The 24,093-nt window shown below is 36.7% G+C and overlaps 1 protein-coding gene across 5 annotated transcripts in view; it reads left to right on the forward strand.

Moving 5' to 3' along the window:
* The first annotated feature begins 1,024 nt into the window (after positions 1-1,024).
* Zbtb41 (zinc finger and BTB domain containing 41) overlaps positions 1,025-24,093 on the forward strand; it is a 38,676-nt gene continuing 15,607 nt past the window's right edge. The window contains exons 1-7 of one of the 5 annotated variants that reach the window (XM_020174108.2): positions 1,025-1,159; positions 1,866-3,095; positions 10,839-11,046; positions 11,932-12,001; positions 13,503-13,650; positions 19,449-19,578; positions 23,709-23,804. In XM_020174108.2, coding sequence (XP_020029697.1) covers positions 1,982-3,095; positions 10,839-11,046; positions 11,932-12,001; positions 13,503-13,650; positions 19,449-19,578; positions 23,709-23,804 — 1,766 coding nt within the window. In that variant the 5' untranslated portion in view covers positions 1,025-1,159; positions 1,866-1,981. The other 4 variants (XM_074048723.1, XM_020174106.2, XM_074048722.1 and 1 more) reach the window with 4 other exon arrangements.

Here is a 24,093-nt window from a genome sequence, read left to right on the forward strand (position 1 = left end):
AATTCTGCTGGGCTGAAAACTCAGGGTTTCTAAGACTTAGTCTCAGGTTGAGGGGCTTATTTGGCAAACATCAGTCTTTGCTCTTGAGGCTGTAAACTGATCGGATGAGGGCGGGCTAGGCACATCACTGGACAGGAATCTCCTTTACTCAGTGTCATTTGCAAACCTTCACAGCAACAAAGAGTCAGGTGTTTGATAAAACGAAGTTTAGGCATTTCCTGTCTCCCTTTCTCTATAGGAGAATCCCCGCTCCAGGTCTTCTCAGATTCTCAGCTGTGAGGGAGGGGGTTTCAGGGTGGATGTGGGGACATCCATTTCATTTAGTCTCAGCTTTTGTCTTATTTTCCCTAGTCTGCATAGTCACTAGATCGAGGACCTGACTGTTCAGAATGCGACCCTCAGACCACCAATTTCAGCCCACCTAGGACTTGCCAGGAACGCAAAATCTCAGACACCAGCAACAAAAGTTGTCCTTTGGGATTTTCCTCTTTTGTTTTGTCTTCCTTTTCTTTCCTAGCAGCTGTACACTTCCATGCACCGTTTCTGTTTTCTGTGCACAATCCTTTTCGTTTTTTAAACCACCCCACAGTTTTAGGAGCGCCTGCACTTAAATCTTGCCATTTAAGTTAGAAAAAAAATATAACAAGGTGACATCGACTTGGGTTCTTTGGGCATTTGCCAGGGGCTTTCGGCGGTTACAAAGTATTAAATCCACCAGGAAGAACGAAGTCGGGTCGTGCTCCGCCACTTTCTTCTAAACTCCGCATCAATCCTGCCCGCTTCCTCTCCGTCAGCCAAGCTCCTCCGGTTCAATCCCCATAGGCCACCAAGTCACCAGAAAGATACGGAGCAATGGATCCAGACATAGCTGAGGATCCCTGGGGCATCCAGTCAGTTTTTTAAGGCGCATGCGCTGGATGGCGAGCGCTCGCATGCGCACTGGGGAGGCGTCTGAGCGCGCGCGCGCCGGATGCGTGGGGCCGCTTGGAGGCGGCGCGCGCATGCGCACTGGGGCACACCTAGGCGCGCGCCGGGAGCGCGGGGTGGCTCGGAGGCGGCGCGCGCCGTGGACGTGTTCGGTGGTGCGGAGGCGGCGAGGCTCCGCGAAGGGAAGGAGCGCCGGGGTGGGCGCTGAGGCGGGGGCTGAACCCGGAAGTGGGTAGGCGCTGGCGCGAGCGCGCCCTGGAGTGGAGCCGAGCGGCTGGGAGCCAGTGGGGGAGCCCGGGGTTCCCGGTAAAATGGATCCGTGGGGCGTCTGCCTAGGGAAACCGGGTGGGAAGGGCAGTGGATATCTCGTCGGCAAGCGTCTTCTCCGCCTGGCCAGGGCCTGGGGAGGCTGTTTTGCCTCCTTTAGTCGTCGCTCGGGTTGACCCCACTCCTAGTCAGTGCCCTTTGGGGGCCGCTTTTGGCCCGGGTTTGGGGAGAGGGACGTGCGCCGCCTCCGCAGAGCTGCGCTTTGCCGGCGCTGTTGAGCAGGTTCGCGGGGAGACCCGGATTCTGCGGCCGCCACGGCCTTATTGTCACTGCCCCAGCGCGCCTAAGCTCTGACTGCAGACCCCGCAGTCTGCACGGTCCGCTGTCCTGCAGGCATCCCTCCCTCCGTCCCGGCCCAGTTATTTCCAGCTTGTTTGTGCATCAGGCCCGGAAGGTGCGCTCTGGCTTCCTTGAAAATTATTCTTTTGTTGGTGGTCTTTTCTAACCTAGCTGCCCTTGTTCTCCGCCCTGAAATCTTAGCCAACGATGAAGGTAAGCTGTGACTTTGGTAGAATTTAGTTATGATGTAGAAAAGATCAGTTGACAAGTAAGCGCCTTTGGTTATTTAACATTGCTTGGCTATCGAGTTATTTTCCGTGGTTCTTTTGCAGACCATGAAACCGTCGGGCACGCCCCTCCAGAAGCTGTTGTCCGAGACAATCTAGTTTCCTCTATGTATCCCTTACGACACTTAGGAAGTTTCTTGTTCTGAAATTGCTGTACTGCAATGAAGAAGAGGAGAAAGGTTACTTCAAATCTTGACGAGAAGATCCATCTAGGCTATCATAAAGAGTCTTCAGAGGGAAATGCCGCTGTGGAGTGTGACCAAGTGACCTACACTCGTTCTACGGAAAGACCTGAAGCTCTTCACTGTTATCAGCAGCTTCCTCCTTCTCCAGATCAGAGAAAGCTTTTGAGTTCTTTGCAATATAATAAAAATTTGCTGAAGTATTTGAATGATGATAGGCAGAAGCAACCATCCTTCTGCGACTTGCTTATCATAGTAGAAGGAAAAGAGTTTAGTGCACATAAAGTAGTCGTTGCTGTTGGCAGTAGTTATTTTCATGCGTGTTTGAGCAAAAATCCAAGCACGGATGTTGTCACTCTGGATCACGTAACACATTCAGTGTTTCAACATTTGCTGGAGTTTCTTTACACATCAGAGTTTTTCGTGTACAAATATGAAATACCTCTTGTTTTAGAGGCTGCAAAATTTTTAGACATTATAGATGCGGTAAAGCTGCTAAATAACGAGAATGTTGCCACTTTTCAGTCAGAGCTGACTGAAAAGTCAACGCCAGAAGAGACACTAAGCGAGTTAACTGGAAGACTATCAAATAATCATCAGTGCAAATTCTGTAGTAGACATTTTTGTTATAAAAAGTCCTTAGAGAATCATTTGGCTAAAACTCATAGGTCCCTTTTATTAGGGAAAAAACATGGGTTAAAAATGCTGGAGAGAAGTTTTTCTGCAAGAAGATCAAAAAGGAATAGGAAGTGTCCTGTCAAGTTCGATGACACCAGTGATGATGAACAAGAAAGTGGTGATGGATCAGACAATTTGAATCAAGAAAGTTTTGATAAGGAAAAGTCAGATAGAAATGATTCTGAGGATCCTGGAAGTGAGTATAATGCTGAGGAAGATGAGATAGAGGAGGAAATGTCAGATGAATACTCCGACACTGAAGAGCAGAGCGACAAAGACAATGATGCTGAAGAGGAACCTGAGGCTGGAGACTCTGTAGAAAACCTTCACGAAGGCTTAGCTCCAGTCATCATTCAGAACAGTAACAAAAAAATACTGCAGTGTCCCAAGTGTGATAAAACATTTGACCGGATAGGTAAGAAAAGAAAAGAAAGCTTGTTTTCTGTCTCCAGTCAATTTTCATGAATATTTTAAATGTGATAATTTAAAACTAAACTTGAAAGTTACTTTTAAAAAGAGTGCTTAAGTAGGGGGGATAACTTGATTGTTAATACATAGTTTATCCTATTATTTTAAATTTGTCATGATGCAGAAATTCGGTATTTATATTATCATTAATAAGATGTTCTTCATCATGTCCTAACACGTAATAGATTATGAGTCCTGTACTTGGTATAAAAGACTCCAGAATATCAGTAATTATATATAGCTTTGATTTATATGTCAGTATAATTTCAGAGATAAGCACGAACTTCTGAGTCATGAAAATTTAATTAGATTATATTAGATTCAATTTGATAATCTGTATTCTACATTCCTTTATGCATGGTAATATGTGAGTTTTAAATGCATTCACCTTTCCAGTACCCAGCACTTTTTGGAATTAGGATGTTTTAGATTAGACTAATGAATAATAAATGACCTTTTCTTTTTTTAGAAAAAAGTATGTGGGAAATGTGGTCTGTAATTTGACGTTTTATGTCAGTGAATATTTGGAGATATCTAATGTTTGCTAGTGAAATAATTTTGGGAAATGCCTTTTGTGAAGTATTCTAAATATACTTTTAAATTGCAGTAGTTAAGCTATTTAAATGTAAACTGAAGTTATGAAACTAAACTGTATTCTGCACATATAATGATAAAAAGAGATAAGTGCAATGTGATCTTGTAAAATTATTTATACAGTTTAACATATTCCCATATGTCTTGTACTTTTGTGTTACTTTTGTTGTTGGTATATGTGAAAATTAATTTTATAAGGATTGGTAATTAGTTGTCAAAATACCCCAAGATATGCACTACACTGTGGCATTTTAGTGGCTACTACTTTATGTTTTTTATAATACCTTTTTTTTTTCAATTGTGACTTTTACAAAAGTTCTTACAATATATCATAGTTGAATTCACCTTTATCATTCTCCTTTATTCCTCTCCCCGCATTCCTGGAATAGTTTCAACAGGACTCATTTTTCTATTTGTATACAAGAGTATATAATATTCCCCCATATTCACCCTCCTACACCCTCTTCTCACTGACACCAACCCCACAGACAAGACTAGCTTTGCCTTCATTTTCTCCGTTTTTGTTAAAAAAAAGACATTTTTGTTCTATACAAGGTATTTCATTGTGACATTTCCATGTATATATGTATTACAACCCGAACTGGTTCACCACCTCTATTTTTCTCCTTTCTACCTTAGTCCCCTTCTTATGGTGATTTCGACAGGTTTAAAAATTCCGTATTTATGCTTGTGTGGGAAGTACATCAACCATATTCACCTTCTTAGCTTTCTTCTTTTACCCTTCCCCCTGTAGCGTGACCTGTTTTTCATAATATTGCTTGTATTTGTATTGGGTCTATATTCCACATATGAGAGGAAACGTGTGGCCTTTGGCTTTCAGAACCTGGCTAACTTCACTTAAGATGTATTTCTCTAAATCAAAATACTTTTTTACAGCCCATATTATTAATATTTTTACTGTGAAGCTTTGTGCAAAGATGAGTAAAATACTTCTTGAGTAACTCAGCTTTTGCGTATAGCAAACTTGTTGAAGTCAGGCTAGATAAATGTTGTAGAGCTATCAATAAATATTGTGATTGTAATGTAGAGAGGAGAATTGCTTCCTTGTGTTGAGATACCCGAAGACATTTAATCTTTCCAGTATATCTTAGACTTTGTACTCTTAGCACATGCTTCCTGTATTCTGCTTTTATTGATCTAATTTAACTTGGAAACGAATGAGCAGCGGTCAGTTCACAATATGAATCTGGGTCCAAAAGATAGCTTTCAAGCTGTCCTGTTTAACACCAGGCCTGTGAGATACTTTATGAGAAAAGGATTCTGGGTTCTAGTCAGATTGGGAAAACTATAGTTTATAATACAAAAGATACAGTAACTTTACCAAATTCTCTAATCAAAAAAGCCTAGCAAACCATTTTTACTTAACCTAGCAAATCATTTTTTCACAAGACACTTTGGGAGTACTTCTTTTAATATCCCAGGAAACTAGAGTTTTATGCACGCAAATTGGGAAAGCACTGCTCAAGATTAAGTTGCTAGTGTACTGCAAGGAAGACTGCTAAATGCCTCTTACCAAGTTCAGTCCATATAGTTATTGGAATCATTAGGTCACATTGTAGGGTTATTTCTGACCTACCTTATACTCATTATACTGTTTTGCCTCTTGCTTACCCACCTTAGGACTTTTTACTTTTCACTAGATCTTTCTGTCTCCATTACATTAGCATATCTATCTGTCTGTCTATCATCTGCCTATCTCCTATTCATCTGTATCTTATATGAAACTGGTTAAAAAGCAGGAGCTATTGTAATGTTAGACTGCCCAGGTTTTTTGAACGCACATCTTGAGTGAGTTTCTTAAACTGCACTTTTGTTTCTTCATAAATAAAGGGAGATGATGCTAATATGATGCTAATAATACCTTACTGTGAAGGGTTATGATGAGGCTGAACTGGGATAGTTCTAAGGAATCACTTAAAATATTGCACAGAATTTAGGTGTTCAAAGAATGGTTATTGTTATTATTCTCTGTCCTAAAGAATCTTAGAGCTTAACCAGTACATGCAAGATACAATCCTATTACAATAAAAATAATCTTATCAGAATAAATACAGAGAACTAAGGGAATAAGGAGAGGTTTTACAGAGCAGGTAGTATTTGAGACTTTAAAGAATAGGGAAAAATGTGTAACTACCAGGGAGCATAGTGAAAATGACAGATGAGGACTGGCAAATAAGTGGCTTGTATACTGTGCAAAGGAGATTAGAATTTATCTGACCGAAACTCAAGAAAATGATAGTATACAGGAGTTACAGATCATTGTTGCTTCTGTGTGGAGAAGGGAACTGGAAAAAGCCGTGAGAAAGAAAGCCAGGGAGATGAGAAGGAAGCTTGAAGCAAAGCACAGTGTTGTGGGAACTAGAGAGAAGAGTGCATTGAATGAAAAGCAGAACGTTAGGCTGAGTGTATACTGGTGGTAGGTAGGATGAGTTCATATATAGAAGACTTCATGTCCTGCATCATCATCTCTAAAACAGTTCAATGGCTACCTTCCAGTTTTCCTTCTCATATCCCAACTCATTCTTTCATAGGATTTAAAAATGTCTGCTCAGAGTTTTAGTTGTTATTTTATCAGTCTCATTAAATTGGGACCCTGAAGGGTATGCATTTTACTCTTGGTTGGTATCCCTTGTGATATCCCAGATTGTTTTAAATAATACATTTCAGTAAGTACTCTTTTACTTGAACTGAGTTGAATGCTTGGTGTCTGGTTTTACATTGATTGGGTTTGGAAGAAGCCAGTTTTTCTTTCTTGTCAGCTCCTAATTTGACTGCCTTGGAGTGGGATTATGAGTTGGAGTAAACCCTGAGACCCCGGTGCTAGAACCACAATATGTAATCTGGTAATTTGATTCCATTCTTTTATCATGTCTGAAGTATTTAACAGTGGCTGGGAGTGAGGCGCCTGATCCTGTCATCTTTCTTGGGCTACCATCTGTCCTTTTGTCAGCCGATTCTCATGTAAATAAGAGTCCTTTGACCTTTCCCCTTATACCAAAAACTTACTAGGGAGATGACAGATGGATGAGAGTAAAAATTTCGACACTTTTGTTTTCTTTGGGTTGAAATCACAATCTTCTAGAGGTAACAAAATGCCTTGTTCCCACCTCTCTTTTTTAAGTGTGATTTACTAGTGCATCCTGACAGATTCCACTTGGTTTTTCGAGGAGTTATAATAATGGCATAGTTCTCTACTTTAAGGCTAAATATTTTAGGTTTATATTCTTTAGAGTCCACTATATGAATAGGTTGAAGGTATAGTTTAACATTTAGCAAAATCAGATACATGATGAACTAATTTAGTAATATTTCTCCTAGCAGAAACTTCAGATTTGGTCATGTGAAACTGACTTTAGTTTATGACTCCTGATTTGAAACACAGATCATGTTGAATTCAGTTCAGAAAAACACGGTGAATGACTGATAAATTTGAAATGAACATACTGATATTTATGTAATTATTAAGTCCTCTACCACTGAAGAAACAGATGTAGATGTTACTGTTCCTACTGAGGAGCACCCCTAGTTGAACAGACTTTTCCCAGGACCCTTCAAACTTTAAGTGTTTCAACTCCACCCCCCCCCCCCCTTCTGTCCATCCTCTGGAGTTCTGCCTGGCTCTTCTGAATCTAGCATTCCCTCCAGCTTGCCTCTCCACTATCCTCCTTCCAAAATTCAAGCGCATGAGAAAATAGGCCATAAATTTTGAATTAGTAACTTAAGAAAAGTTTTTAACTTCTGAGATTCTTAATGTCATACTGACTTATTTAAATTTATATATTTTCATTGGTCTTGTTTGCTGAATTTATTTTGTCCATTTTGGTTTAAATTTCTATTTTCTTTTTTGCTAACATCTTTTTAACTGCTGGTCTATAGCACAATCGAAGTTTAATATTCAAAGTGGTTTTGATATTTAATTTAACTGACATTCAGTGATTTTAATATTCAGCTACATGTAACTTAATTTGTATTTATAAACAACTTCTTGATGTTAAATACAAGAAAAATGCTACTAATTATTAAGATAACATCTTTACAGCAAGGGTATTTTCATAGAAGATTAAAAAAAATTGGTACAAAATTTTTCTTGTGCCTTAAGATTACTGTTCTTATACCTTAAGTTACTGTTTTTGTTTAGTTGGGAATGAAAATGAGATTTAAACATTTGGAGGTTAATAAATCTTTTAATCTATGCTAAACATACACAGTTAATCCTTAGTTCATAATGGTCGTATTCCCAAAGTCACTTTGATAGTTTAAAAATTAGTCTGTATTCTCTTGATTTGCTTTTTTTTCACCATGAGTTTATAACTTAAAAAGTGAGTTAAGAAAATGAAATGTGAAAACATTCATAATTGAGGAAAACTGTTTTAAGAATCCCATATAGTGACCTGTGGTCTGTCTTTTCCCAATATTAGGTGTGCTGTGTGGGCACAGTGGTGGTAATGGTGGTGGGTGTTGATGTGCATGTCGATGAATGAAGGGTGTGCTAGCAGTGGTGATGAGAGAAGCAGAGTCCTTTCAGTGTCTAGAAAGCTGAAACTCCAGTTCTCCCTGTAATAATGCATGTTCATAAATGTGTCCAGATTGTTGTTTGAGTTGTACCCACGGGTCCACACGAACTGGTAATCTGTATGAAGTTCATTTACTTCTCGCAACCCCATAAAGTGTTACTAGCTCAGGAACAGTGAGATTAAATTATTAGCTTAATTAAGATCACATAGCTAATTTAGGAGGTGCTCAAGCATTGACTATGTTCCCTGACTACATGTATATAAAAAATACACAGACCCTCACCTACATTGTCAATTTGTAATGGATTTTTATCATACTTTTGTTTTTCTTTGCCTTTGATTGACATCTTTCCCCCACCTTAAGGAAGATACCTTGATTTCCTTTCCTCAGTGTACTTAAGGTGTAGAAAATATAGTAATATTATTTGCTTATTAAATTCATTCATTTTCAAGTTCATCTAATTGGCGAATCTGTTTTACTTGTGAAGAAGACAAGTCCTCATTTGTCCTTAGTGGCCTTAGAATATTTTGAGTTTCTTGTAATTTTCATAATATATAAGGGATTTATTTTTTAAGTGTGTGAGCGAAATGTTAAACTTTCATATTAGATTTAGCCTGAAGAAAATTTTATTGATAAATGTGTTTTGCAGAACAAAGCAAAACTAAGCTTTTAATCGAAAATTATTCTTCATATTGACAGGTTTTTCTTATTTTTATTGCCTTTTGCTTAAAAGTGCTCTTTATAGAAATTTTTACCCTACTCCAGTAGATAGGCACATTGACAGTACATAGATTATATAATGTTGATAACAGATATCAACTGATAGCTAATGATGTGTGAGACATTGTTGTAAGTGCTATATGTGTATGAATTTCCTTATTCTTACAGCAGTTCTATAAAGTAACTATGTTCATCCAGTTTTTTAGGCAAGAAAGATTTGTGGCATAGAGGGGCTCCTTGTCCAGTGTAATAGCCTGCTGTGACCTGGTGGATGGATTCAGGGCCTGTGTTTACCCATGATGCTGATCTGCTTCTGGAATGTAGAAATTTATACTCTAAATAATGATGTAAAAGAATTTTATTTCAGAATAGGAATGTAGATACGAAATTAAACTAAAATTATCCTTTTATTTCAATTTTTTCACTGTTACCTTTTGCTTTTTAAAAAGTCTATTATAATTTCTTGATTATTTCTTTTGGGAAAGCCTAAAATACCTGTTCTGAATATATAGAGAATTTAGATATATGTTCAGATTATAATGAAAACCTCAGGCTATCTATGTCTCTGGATGTCCATCATACCTGTTTTATCTTTTTCCACTTGCTCTGATCCTGCTCATATTGGCTTGCCAGTCAAACAGGTTATTTTCTTATTTTCTAATTTCTTATAAGTTGGGGAGGTCTTATATGTGTAGGTTATATAGTAAAGTATAAATATACGTTTTGTTTAGTAATTTAGACTTGTGGTCTTCTTTTCAGATTACCTTTTGTGAGAAAGGAAATGAAAATACCATATATTATAAAATATGTATTCATATTATTTTACTTTATGGTATTTCTAAAAGCTCTATCATACTTTATGGTATTTCTAAAACCTCTGTCAATGCTGAAAATTCAATATATGATATACATAGTAAAAGTAAACTTTGAAAATAGTAAATGTGAAATGACTGATAAACATTTTGCTAATGATTAGTTTTAAACTAAAAAAAATACATTTTAAAGTTTTGAGTTGAGAGAATTTGCCAACAGTTTTTAGAAATGCTTCCAAAGCTCATGATCTCATTATTTTTATTTATTTATTTTTTTTGCAGTACTGGGATTTGAACTCATGGACTACACCTTGAGCCACTCCACCATCTGTTTTTTTTTGTGATGGGTTTTTTTGAGATCAGGTCTTGTGAACTATTTGCCTTCATTGGTTTCAAACCATGATCCTCCTGATCTCTCCCTTCTGAGTAGCTAGGATTATAGGCGTGAGCCACGGGCATCCGGCTGCATAATTTTTTTGTTGTTGTTGGTTCCGGGTTTGAACTCAGTGTCTTGCACTTAATAGAAAGTAAGACCTTATTTTGTAGATAGGGTCTTGTGTTTTTGCCCAGCAATCTCAGATGGTGATGCTCCTACTTTTACCTCCTGTGTAACTGGGATGATAGGCACACACTACCCTGCCATGCTTCTTGGTTGAGATTAGGTCTTGTTAACTTTTTGCTGAGTCTGGCCTCAAATCTAGACCTCCAGGTCTCCATTTCTTGAATGACTGAGATTACAAGTGTGCACCTCTGTGTTTGGCCCCAAACCTCACGATTTTTCAAATGTGTAGCATGAATAATTATTTTTAAATGACCTAAGTTGGGGGAAGGTATACATTTAGCTGCAAGCTCAAAGTGGTAAGTTTATGAGGTTATTATAAGTTAGAAATTTAGGTAAATGTTTTTCTAGTTCTCTGTGAATTTGATATGTACATTAAGTTTGCTAAATCATGAGATTTTATTCCACTGTCAAATTTCACTAACAATGTCATGAGTGTACAGAATTTAATTTTACTTTCTTTTTGTAGGGAAATATGAAAGTCACACCCGTGTGCACACAGGTGAGAAGCCCTTTGAGTGTGATATTTGTCACCAGCGTTATTCGACAAAGTCCAACCTAACTGTTCACAGAAAGAAGCACAGTAATGACAGCGAGTTTCATAAGAAGGAGCACAAGTGCCCTTACTGTAATAAACTGCACGCAAGCAAGAAGACATTAGCCAAGCATGTTAAGAGGCAAGTGCTGTCTTGCTTCCATAGTGAAATTTAATGTGCCTTCTAGTATGAATATGCAGTAATCTACAAATGTCTACAGAGTGCTTATTTATGATTCATTTGTTACCTTTTTTTTGGGGGGGGCAGTAGAGGTGGTTGAAATCAGGGCCTTGTGCTTGCTAGGCAGGCCCTGTACCACTTCAGCCACTCACTAGCCATTTTTGTGCTGGTTATTTTTGAGACAGAGTCTTGCCTTATGCAGGTCATGCAGAACCTCAGCCCTCCTGTTTGCTGACATTGAAACAATGTAGTCTATAAAAGCATGTGATGTGGCTTTTTAACTATCCTGTTTTCTGTATTGGGTTTTAGCAAGTGTGTTTTCAGAGATACATGGTTTTAGATGTCTAGGGAGTATTTTTCATACTCAACTTTATGTTTAATGTGTAGAAGTTTGTGAGAGAAAGAATACTTAATACAGTGTAGTCTGTTAACTAAACTTATAAAATTTTCTGAAACATGGACTAAAAGAAAAGTCAAGTGAATTATCTTACAGATTGCCTGTTACTGGCTAGGTTTCTGAATATATTTAAAATATGATTAGAATTAAACTATTTCTACATAAGCTTAGGTATATATATAAGTTTATTAAAATGTTGATGATACTTACATTCTTAGCACCTGTTCCATTCTCTTTACAAAAACAGTCTGATCCTTTTTTTTTTTTTTCTGAGGAAGAATCTCACTATGTAGCCCAGGCTGGTCTTGAACACAAGTCCTCCTGGCTGGACCTCCTCATTTGGGGTAATGCTGGGATTCTAAGTGTGTACCTGATTCTTATAATCACTGCTGACAGATTCAAATGCAATATTGACTTACTTAGTATAATATTTGTCTCTTCTCTGATAGATTTCATCCTGAAAATGCACAAGAATTGATTTCTATCAAGAAGACTAAGAGTGAAAGTTGGAAATGTGACGTAAGAGTTTTTAATTTGTATTAGAAAGAAAGTAATAAAACTTAGCTTGTCTCGCTTTTAGATTCTTTAAAGTTATTCTACAATTTTTTGTAAATTTAATCTGGTATGGTTAGTTTATAGATGATGGAAAGAGAAGTAGAAACCCTAGTTTTTATTTTTACTGAAATCAGTATTTCATGTATCTACAGTTGTGTGTATGGTCTTTGACATTACTGTTACAGAATATAAATTGTTAGAGTTTCCCCTCTATTTCAGTTAGTTGTTGGTACAAAATAAATCACTTCAACACTTAAGTGTTGTTGTTCTTAACTATTTTATTAGATCTCACCTTTTTTGTGTGTCAGGAATCCTAGTTTGAGGCAGGGCTTTGCTGGCTCATTCTTCTATTCCACATGGTGTTGGTTGAAGTCACTAGTTGTTTTTAGCTGGTGGATAGTTTGGTCTCATTTGGGGTCAGTGGCTGGCCACTTGTTGCCTGATGACTTAAGATCTCAGCAAGGATAGGCTGTTGACCAGGAGCCTCTATTCTTCTCCTTTTCATGAGGCTACTTGACCTTCCTTCTAATCTTGAAGCTGGGTCAAATAACTCAGAACAAGTAGGGCAAACGTAAGGGGAAGAGAATTCAACTTTATTGTTCAGTTGAGGAGTAGCAAAGAATTTGTGAGCATCCTTATTCTGTCACACCCCTAAAGTATTTTATTCAGTATTGAGATGAATATTGTTTGATATTTAGTATTTTTTAACATTTTTATCTTATTTAAGGATTAGTTATATATGTCAAAATTCCAACAGTTCTCTGATTTCAGCTTCTAGAAACTAATGTTAATTATTATTTGAATCTACAATAAGCTAATGTCTTCCCCTTACTAAATTTCATCATAAAATAATTATGTTGATAATTATATCTACTTTGTAAGATTATGGTGAAAACTAAGTAGAATAATCTGTGAATTGTGCCTGGTATATAAAATATATGTTGTTTAAATAGCCTCTCCCCCACTCTTCATAATTCTGACACATGTCACACTTCTTTAGAAGTTGGGTTTCTTCTTTCTGACCACTTCAAATGATAAATTTTGAATGGTTTTTCTGTGATTTCTTATTCATATTCCTAATCAAATATGCCAATAACAACAAAGGCCTTTTATTCCTGATACAGAATTGGTTTATGATATATATTTCATGGAGTAAGAAATTGCTACCTAGACTTAAGCTAGTAAGATTATTCTGTAAACTAATAGGCACATAAGGAGCTGAAATCAGCTATCTTTGATGCTAATTTTACAGTAATTCCTGAATGTAATTCTTCCAAGGTGTTTTGGTTTGGGTTTTTTTTTTTTTTTTTTTTTTTTAATTCTTCTCAAAATAGAGTTTGATAATAATTGGGTCACTTTTCTGATGGCCGAGTTTCTCTTTACTTGAATGTATGTGTTTTCTTTTCCTTTTTAAGTTTGTATTTTAATTCAGGTTCTCTTAAATTTTACATACATTTTCATTTAGATTTGTAAGAAATCTTTTACTCGAAGACCACACTTGGAGGAACATATGATTCTTCATTCTCAAGATAAGCCTTTTAAGTGCACCTATTGTGAAGAACATTTCAAATCACGGTTTGCACGGTTAAAGCATCAGGAAAAGTTCCATCTGGGTGAGTAGGTTACATTTTCTTAAGGCAGTAATAGCCTTTGCCTGTTATCACATCACACTGGAGGAGCAGGCCACTGCTGCACTGTGTTCATTCTTTTCAGAGTCATTATTTTTTAAAGTTCTTTTAGGTCAACAGCAAAACTGAAAGGATACCAACCTTTCCTGCTGTACCCCATGCCTTCACAACCCCACCACACAGTACATTTGTTAAAACTGAAGAACTTCCAAGCTTTGGTGATTAGGGATAAAATTGCTATAAATATCTGTGTGCAAGTTTTTTGTGAGCATGTTTTCAGCTCCTTTGGGTAATTATCCCAACCTAAAGGCTATGTTGGATGGTTGAATATACCTTGTTTGTAAGAAACTGCCGTATTGTCTTCCAAAGTGACAGTATCATTTTGCATTCCCACCAGCAGTGAATGAGCATTACTGTTATTTCACATCCTTGCCTACATTTAGTGTTGTGAGTGTTCTGAAGTTTGACCATTGTAACAGTTTATAGTGGTATCTCATTGTTTTTTTAATTTGGACTTCCCTGCTTACGAGTGATGTGGAACATCTTTTCATGTGTTTATTTGCTATCTGTGTATCTTCTTTTCTGTGGTGTCTGTTACATCTCCAGCTAGGTTTTTAGTTGAGCTTTTTTTGTTGGTGGTGATGAGTTTTGAGAGTTCTTTGTATATTTTGATAATAATACTTTTCAGATACTTCTTTTAAAACATTTCTTCCCAGTCTGTGGCCTTTCTTTTCATGATCTTGACAATGTATGTCACAGAAGAAAATTTTCATTTTAATCCAGCTTGTTACCTCTTTCTTTCATGGATTGTGCCTTTGATGTCATATCTAAAAGGTCATTGCCAAACTCAAAGTCATCTAGATTTTTGACATTATTTTGTAGGAATCTTAAAGTTTCACTTTTTTATATTTAGGGCTGTGGGCCATTTTGCATTCCTTTTTGCACAGGTGTAAGGTCTGTCTCTATATTTTATTTTGGAAGATGGTGGTCCAGTTGTCCTAGTACCATTTTTTGAAAAGAGTGTCTTTTCTCTGTTGTGCAACCTAGGTTCCTTTTCAGATTGGTTGACTGTTCACATGAGTCTGTTTGTTGTGCTCTTTGTTCTCGTTCGTTGATATACTTGTTGGTTCTTCTGCCAGTACCATACTGAATTGATTATTTTAGCTCTATAGTAAATTTTGATGTTGGGTAGTGTCAGTTTTCTAACTTTGTTCATTAACTTCAGAATTGTGTTGGCTATTCTGGATTTTGTGCCTCTCTGTATAAACAGTAGAATCAGTTTATTGTACTCCAAAATAATTTGCTGGATTTTAGTTAGAAGTGAGTTAAATCTGTAGATCAAGCTGGGAAAAACTGGAGTTTTGACAATATTGAGTCTTCCTATCTATGAACATGGAATATCCATTTATTCGTCCTTGATTTCTTTCATCAGAGTTTCGTAGTTTTCCTCTTATGTGTATGTATTCTGTTAAATTTTTATGTAAGTATTTTATTTGGGGGATCATTGAACCACTTGTGGTGAACCTTGAGTATTGAATTAGGCAAAGGAAGTCTTTCAGATTTTGAGGGGTACTATATGTGCTGTAGTTCATGGAGATCAGTAAATATGGCATTATTTGTTTTGGTGGCAGATCTGTCAGGGGGCATAAACAATTCCTGATTGATTGTTGGTTTGTCAGTACTTGAAATAAAACACTTGATTTTGTAAAAATCTCATTTTCTAAGGAATGAAATGAACTTCGTATATTAGGAAGAAAATACATTTGAAGCAAGGCTTGGTGGTGCACAACTGTATTCCCAGCACTTGAGAGACTGAGGCAAGTTTAAGGCCAGACTGGGCTACAAAACAACTTCAGTAGCAGTACAGGGCTGGGGATGTAGAGTGTTTGCCGAGCCTGCACAAGCCCTCAGTACCAAAAAACAACTTGAGTAGCAATAGATTTACAGTAAATAAAAACAAGCTGAGTATACAGCTTTACGGATGGCATTAAGAATAATACAGAGTTGTAGACTTATAGGACTTACTTGACTTTGAGTCACTGGGTCTTGAAGGATCTAAACTCCTCATATTATGGATGGACTTATGATAGCAAAAGCATTTTAGGGAAAGGCACATTATGAACTAGTAATGTGATATGACTGACAAAAGTCAATGTAGATTGATTTTATAAGTGTATATATTTCAGAATTAGAGAAGTAGTCATCTAATTGGTTTTGAATTGATCTGGAAAAGTGAAATCATTTCTGTGCACCACATTTAAGATGAATATTATCAGATATAGAGGTGGGTAATTTTGGTGATACTGGATTCTAAAATCATGTCATGAAAAACTTTTGAAGGACCCGAAATGCTTTGTATGGGGAAGGGAGAGTATGTCTGTCTTCAGATACTTTCAAGACTATTGTGCAGAGAGACATACTTAATCTTTGTGATTGTGATCTATAAGGCTAGTATGTGCTAGAAGGTAATTTATCTTTATATCTTCCCTTTCTGAATTACTTTTACTCAGTTGTTCTTTCATAGTATTGTATCTCATTAATTCTAAGAAGCTGTTACACAAAACCATCATTTATAGTTACTAAAACTGTAGTCAGAGATATGTTCCTATAGTGTGCTTCATTGATAAAAATTTTTTTAGACTTCAGTTCCAGGAAAAAAACCAGTTTTTATGGGAGATTTGGTAGGTTTCTTTTCATTTTTAATTGAAAATTGTAGTTAATATTTTTTGTAAAAGCATCCTAACAAAATGTGGAAATTTTGGTAACTAACATACTTGATTTTATCTCCTTTTCCTACTCCTGACTTTATTTTATTGTTTTTTGGCAGCCCTGGGATTTGAACTGGGGGCCTTGTACTTGCTAGGCAAGTGTTTTACCACTTGAGCCTCAACTTTTATAAATTCATCATTTAGTATATAAGTAAACATTGTAAGTACATTGGGTAGAAACTGTAAGATCCCAGTTTAATTCACTGTCAGTCTTTCTGTTGTTGAAGAGGACTTTTCCTGAAAGTGGTTGAACCAGAATATGTTTTATGACTCATCAAAAGATTGATTTTCTATCTTACTTCATATGAGTAGGGAAAGAGTTCCAGAAGGGTTAGGCAGTAAGGTTTAGCTAATTTTGCTGACTGAAGTTCACTGAGGAAAATACCTAAGAGAAATACATTAAACATATAAAGCAGTAATACTTATTAAACATCTGCTAACTATATGATCAATTGTGTCTTAGGATCTGAACATACGTTCCTGCCAAATTAAATTGCATGCAGTGTGTATTTAAGCAAGTAAATAAATTGTCACATTATGATCCCTTGCTCACACAAGTGTTTAACAAATGATTATTTAATTCATGTAATTTTTAATAGGAGTTGATATTTACTGGGAGAAAAATCTTTATTATGTGTGGTGTGTTGTAGAAGTGAAGTGCAATACTCCATGGCCAGACCTCTTTCCTCTGTCACAATTGGTCACCTACTGTGTGATCTGAGCAGCCTCACAGACTATTGGGGTCCTCATTTGTGAAACAGGCTTAGCATCTACTTCATAAATACTGTGAAGATTAAATGAGTAATGTATAATAAGTGCCAACTGTAGAGCCAGGCTTAATTTGTGTTCTCTTTCTCAGAGTATGTTATCATTTGTTTTTACAAGTATTATTTTCAAGACCCTTTAGAAGTATGTCTGTTGAAATAAAACAGTGACTTTGCATTTTCACTCATCATTATTCAAGGAAAAATAAATAGAATAAAAATAAGCCAAATAGACTATTGCTTTGAGTATTCTCTGTCTTTGTTTCTCTTTCTACGTCTTTCTCTGTGTGTGTATGTACAATATTGTATTTGCTTTATTTCTTAAATAGTGACAATAAAGAGTGTTTGATGATACATTAGGCTTTTGCTTCCCAAGTCTATGCTTCTGTCTTCTTGAGTCACTGTATACCTTAGAGAAATGGTTCACAAAATTTGGTGTGTATGAAGGTCACCTGGAGAGCTTGTTGCTCACCCCTAAGTTGTGAGATGACACTGGTGCAGATAAGCCAGATTGTATACTTTGAGAACTGCTGCATTAGATTACCCAAAGCCATACACATGCTACCTATGTTAGGATTCTCTGTTGAGTCAAAGGGAAAGAGAGTCAAGAATTGCAGTCCAAACAGATGCAGAGGAAGACTTTCTAATGTATCTTGGTTGTAAGATCTTGCAATTCTATTCTATCTAGAGAGTTAGCATGAAGATTTGCTTTAGTGTAAATGTCAAGCTTAGCTTCATAAATAAAAAGTTCAGAGAGGTATGGCTGCATACAAAACTGTGATTCGGTATAGGAAGAAACAAAACAGTTTTTTCTTTGTAGAACCCTGATAAGTAACTGAACATGAAGAGACTGTTTCCTCTCTCCACTCTGCTGGAGCCTTCAGGTAAGCATGCAGTTTAATACTTCATAAGAATTTCTATTACTAGGTGTTTAGTTCTTCATCTAGCAAACAGTCCTCATAATGTGCTCATCTTGACTCTTTCCTTTTAATTATACAAATACTGACTTTCTTTTCCCCAACTTTGTGGAGCAGTTTTTTTAGTGGGAGGGAGGTGAAGGATTTTTCATGGCACTTAACACAACATACGAATTAAGCATCAATAAATCTTGTTGAATGAATTAATAAATGAGCGAAAGATTTGGATCTCATGGAAAATGAAATAATTGGAGATTTTAAATGAGAAAATACTAAAAATACCTAATATGTTACAGATTTTGAGGTCATCCCTCATATCTAATGTATAAAACATGTTGAAATTTCCCCCAAATTGTTTTGATTACTTAGCAATTTTGCTTGTAAATAGCTTTCTGAATTCCAGTAAACAAATTGTATATTCTTTCTATTGTGCTGTTGTGATGAATTCATCTTTGGTTTCTTCTTTCAAATTCTGAGACATCGTCTTCCAAATACTCAGCTTTCCTAAGGTGTATCTGTAGTTCTTTTCACACATCCTTATTTTTCTTTAGCTTGACAGTCAGTAGAACTTATTCTCTGCAGTTGTTTATTTGGTGAAATCATGATGCAATTCAGAATCCATATAAGGCCAATATTACTATGAGAAGTTTGGGTTTAGTTTTGTAAGACTAAACAGAAATGTGCATCAATATTTTCAGTTTACCCAATGGTAATGTTTGCTAGATGAAGAACTAGACACCTACTAATAGAACTTCTTATGAAATATTAAACTTCATGCTTAGCTGAAGGCTCCAGCAGAGTGGAGAGAGAAAGGAAACAGTCAGTCACTTCATGTTCAGTTACTTATCAGGGTTCTACAAAGAAAAAACTTGTTTCTTCCTATACTGAATCACAGTTTTATATGCAGCCATACTTCTCTGAACTTACTGTAAGCAGCAATATAAACCACTCTTTTTATTTCTTAAAGTTTTTCATTGTCTCTTTTTCACCAAATTTAGTATGTAGTATTTTTTAGTTTGTTTCAGTCTAATATGAAACTAGGAATTGGCCATTTCAATTTATTAAAACTTCAGTTTATTCAGGATATATTATGACTTTAGATGCCAAGCCCTGTAGTGTCTCTAGGGACATTGTCACCTGCTTTCTAGTAATAAACAATCAAGATGAGAAGAGAAGACTATAAACAAATCATTGCAGAATATTACAGATTTTGCTTATTACACTGAGAGTGGTAGGCATAACTTTATAGTACACCTGTGACATTTCTGTAAACTTAGCTTAGTATTTGTCTTTAAACTTCAGGTGCAAGCTACTCTTTTTTTTTCCTTTTTCAGGTCCTTTTCCATGTGATATATGTGGTCGTCAGTTCAATGACACTGGAAATTTGAAACGCCATATAGAATGTACTCATGGTGGAAAGAGAAAATGGACTTGTTTTATTTGTGGGAAATCAGTAAGAGAAAGGTAAAGAATATTTGTATACCCAGAAAAATTTTAATTCTTTGAATGTAGAAGTAATTATATGAGTATGGCTTATAAGGGATAGAGTAACTTAAGACACAAAATACCTGAATTATGCTCTTTAGTAAAGAAAAAGAAGTTATATAAAATATCATAGAAACAATAAATTCAGGATTTATAGGTTTATATGATTGGTGTAACATATAATTTTACCCATTTTTGAAATCCCATTAACAATACATTGGAGGTTTTCTGTTTGGTTTTTAAAGACCATAAGCTACAAAGACAGAGAATAGAAAAGTGTCAAGACCACACAGATTTGAAAGCTATACAACATATGAGTCAGTGGTTTAGCAGATCTAAGAAAGACAAATCCCAGAGTGATCTTAGAGAAACACAAGACTCTAGTTCATATCAAGATACTGAAATTGACCTGTCAGTTCTTCCCTGAACTCTGGGGAAGGAGTGGTGAAGGAGTGGAGGAAAAAAAACAGTACAGTGTAGAAGTTAAATCTTTGGAATCCCTTCTACCACCCATCGTGTCATTGCTGTGGGCACATGTTCCTCCCAACAGAGGATTGGTGGACTAAGTTTGCTGTATTGTTAGGTGATCAGACACATGTAAAATGCTGAATGCCCTGAGCCCTGATCCCTGCCATTATTTTAACTTTAGATTAAAGCAGCAGATGAAAAAGGTTATTCCTGAAGCAGCCTCTGGGAAATATATTTCTAGTAAGTGGTGTACATCCATATCACTTATACATCACTCACAGTGAAACCCAGAGCCAATAAACCTACCCATATTCTTTGACCTTCCTGTCGACTTTTTTATAGCCCAACACACTTAATCATGAGCTGATAGTTAACATGGAAGATAGACTGCATGCTAACAAATGGGAAAAAGAGAACTTTAAGGAAGCGGGTGTGTGTAGTGGCACATGTTTGGAATCCCAGCTCTCCACCGGTGGAGGCAGGAGAATTGAACTTTGAGAGGCCAGACTGGGCTACATAGTGATATCTTGCCTCAAAAAACCACTAAGAAAAATCTTTAAAGAAACTTTATGACAGAAGAAAATAGAATTTTTTTAAAGAAGTGAATTACTAATTTTTTCCCATTTGAGGACACAGAATCCATTAAATTAGAGTAGGATGTGGAATGGAAAGGTAACTCTAGTAATTAAAGTCAGAGCTCCCAGAAATTCAGAGTATGATGGCCAAAGTATAGATCTCAATGCAGGAGTTGAAAGCAGAAAGTTGAGCAGGAAGATACAAAGTTATAAAGACCAGAGCATTACAGGACCAGACAAATCTAGCATCTGAATAATAGGACCTAGGTAAGAAAGAAGGGAGAGAATAGAGAGGGGGAGAATCTCCATTAAAATAATTCAAGAACAGAAGGACATGATTTGCCAGCTAGAAATGACCTATTGAATGCTTAGGTAAGTAGATGAAAATGAGCGAACACCAAGATAAATTTCTTTGATAACTTCAGGACACTAGGGACAAGAAACTTCTACCTGCTTGTAGAGAGGGTAAAAAAGTCTCAACAATACTAAAGGGAGGATGAAGGCAAAGACAAGGGCTATAGGAAGCAGGAGTTCTGACATAGGATGGGTGGGGTCATTCACAGGAAGATACCAAAATGTCAGGTGAACAACAGATAAGTAGTCCATGCTCCTAGTAGTGTGACCTTGACTGTCAAGATCCCTGGGTAGCATGTTTCGTCTCAGTTTGGAACAGACTCTACAGAAGGCCTGCCTTCTCTGTGCTCTTGAGGTTCTTCTGTGTGCTAGTGAGATTCTTCCTCTTAGGTTCTTCTGCTTCAATTAAAATGATGTTTCTCATTTCTTTTCACAGAAACCTTATTTTGGGGCTACTCATCAGAATTAGAGATAGGTCACTGTAAGTTAAGAAACAGAGTTTATAGAGCTGCCTACTCACTTTGACCATATTTCTGCCAGATTTACAGTACCTGTTTTACCTAGTTCTGTCACATGGTCCAGCTCTGGTGAACTCGGGTTTCCGGTATTTATTCATGGCTTCACCCACTGGCATGCTCTTGCTAATTTGAAGGGAAACTGCAAATGGTCTGGAGACCCTATTCCCATTATCTTCTGGGCTCTTTAGAATTTTATAGCAGCAATGTTGTTAGGTTTACACTTGTAGCTCAGCTTTTCCAAAGCATATACTACATTGTTTAGTGATATGTAAGTGTGGGTGTATAGAGAAACAAAAAGGTTATTTCTGAGGAAGAAGAAAGGTAAGACTAGGGAGAAGTAAGTAGAGCCATTTTAAGGTATGATAATATTCTAATTCTTAACCTGAACATACATTTAATACCATCTGAGTTCAAACCCCATTACTGCCAAAAAAAACGACTGAATGTAAAAAGTGCATAATAAATTTTGTATACTTTTAAAGCTGAGCATGGTAGTGTATACATGCAATCCCAGTACTCAGGAGGCTGAAGTAGGAGGATGGAGAGTTCAAGGCCAGCCTGTGCTGCTGACCTTCTCTTAAAGAAGTGCTCATAAGTATATAAAAATTTCATAACCTAAAAAAATTAGAAATCCCATTTTCTTAAAATAACTGATGGATTTGATAGAGAAATAAGAAAATCAGTGCACTATATTTTATTTATTTATGTTTTTTGCAGTACTGGGGTTTGAACTCGGGACCTCACACTTATGTAGCACTCTATCACTTGAGCCACTCTGCCAACCCCTGTTTTGTGTTGGGTAGTTTTAAGATGCCTGTTTTTTTTTTTTTTTTTGCCCAGGCTGACCTTGAACTGCCATCCTCTGGATCTCTGCCTCCTGAGTAGCTAGGATTATACTGACACCTAGCTAGTACACTATATTTTATATTAAATCATGTTTACAGATGAAAAATTATTCATTACTATGTGAATTATAAATTTATTTTCCCCTTGTAAATCTTCCTGTAAAAACAAAAAACAATCAAGTAAAAATAGCAACAGAAAAAGACAGCCCTTCTGTCTTCTTACTGTACTTATTCCATATTTAGGAGTCTAGCGATATTTTTAGAGGTGTTTTCCACAAAGCTTGGTAAGTATCAGACTGTCACTTGTCAGGAGTTGATGGGTCATGGAGGAGAGCATCATCTGCTGGCAGAACTCTGCCTTCATTTCCTACTCTGCCTTTTCAATTCCTACATGTCAGGAGGCATGGGTGTGGCTCCAGTGGTAGATGCCTGCCTTGCAAGCAGGAGACTGAGTTCAAGCCTCAGTACTGCTGTACTCACAAGATAATGGCATTGAAATGAAAACCAAATTCTAGTGACAACAAGTGCTTGCAAAGTTCTGTCTCATTTGCCTTTCACTTCTTTTTGCCCTTAAATAACTTTGTCCATCTTTTTCAGCACTTTGAATAGGTGGGAAAGCTTTACATATTAGAAATATAAAGATAACTAGTAACATACTTGCAGCAGTAATAGTTACAGAGTAGCCCACTCAGGGTCAGTGGGACTGGAAGATTTGGGAATAACAGTAATTTGTCTCCTTTATATAGATTCACTTTTCATCACCACCTGAAAGTTAGAAATACCTATAAGACTTTCATTGCCATAAGACATTTCTTAACCAGTATTGAGCACATATTTGGAAGGAAATACTGAAAAACTGGATTCCTTAAATATTATTAAACCCTTTTCACCAAAATCCACATCTGTTTCACCTAATGCAGTAATGCTTTATCTAAGTTTGTTTGTGCTACATAATTTGAGTTAGGTGTGGTGGTACCCACCTGTAATCCAGCAGTCAGGAGACTGAGGTAGAAAGATCTTGAGGCCAGAGTGGGCTACATAGTGAGTTCCAGACCAGCCTGAGCAACGTAGATGTGTGGGGAAAAAAGCCATATAATTAAATCTCTAAGCAGACCAATGGCAAAGGAGGCCAAAGTTTAAAAAAAAATTTTAAAGGAGAGAGACAAAATAAGCCTTTGTATACTGGTGAGAATAGTCCAATAAAGAGCATATATTTGGTGGGAGAAAGGGAAGAATTGATACAGCATCCGTTAGCGTGAATACCTTTCTAGTAAGTTTTTTGGAAATCCATGATTAGTATGTACATTGATATTAAGAGAACTTTAAATATATGTAATTTATTAACACAGAACTACTTTAAAAGAACATTTGAGAATCCACAGTGGAGAGAAGCCTCATCTCTGTAGTATTTGTGGTCAAAGTTTCCGTCATGGGAGCTCATACAGGTAAGTAATGCTGTTGTCCCTGTGTTCAGTGACACCTCCGTTTTAGTTCTGTTTTCTTTTAATTGATTAGTTGTGTGTGTGTGTGGTTCTGAGGACTGAACCCACAGTGTCTTGCATGGTAGGCCAGCACTATACCACTTGCACCATGCCCATTTTGTTTTTGTAGTCTTGCTGTTCTTGCCCTGGCTGCCTCCCAGTTGGGGGCCTAAGCCACCCTTCCCAGCTTGCTTTAGTTGTTCATTAAATTAAAACGTCTCAGCCCTTATGATTTGTAAAGTTGTATAGAAAC

This window comes from Castor canadensis, chromosome 11, assembly GCF_047511655.1.
Source record: "Castor canadensis chromosome 11, mCasCan1.hap1v2, whole genome shotgun sequence".
Classification (NCBI taxonomy): Eukaryota; Metazoa; Chordata; class Mammalia; order Rodentia; family Castoridae; genus Castor; species Castor canadensis.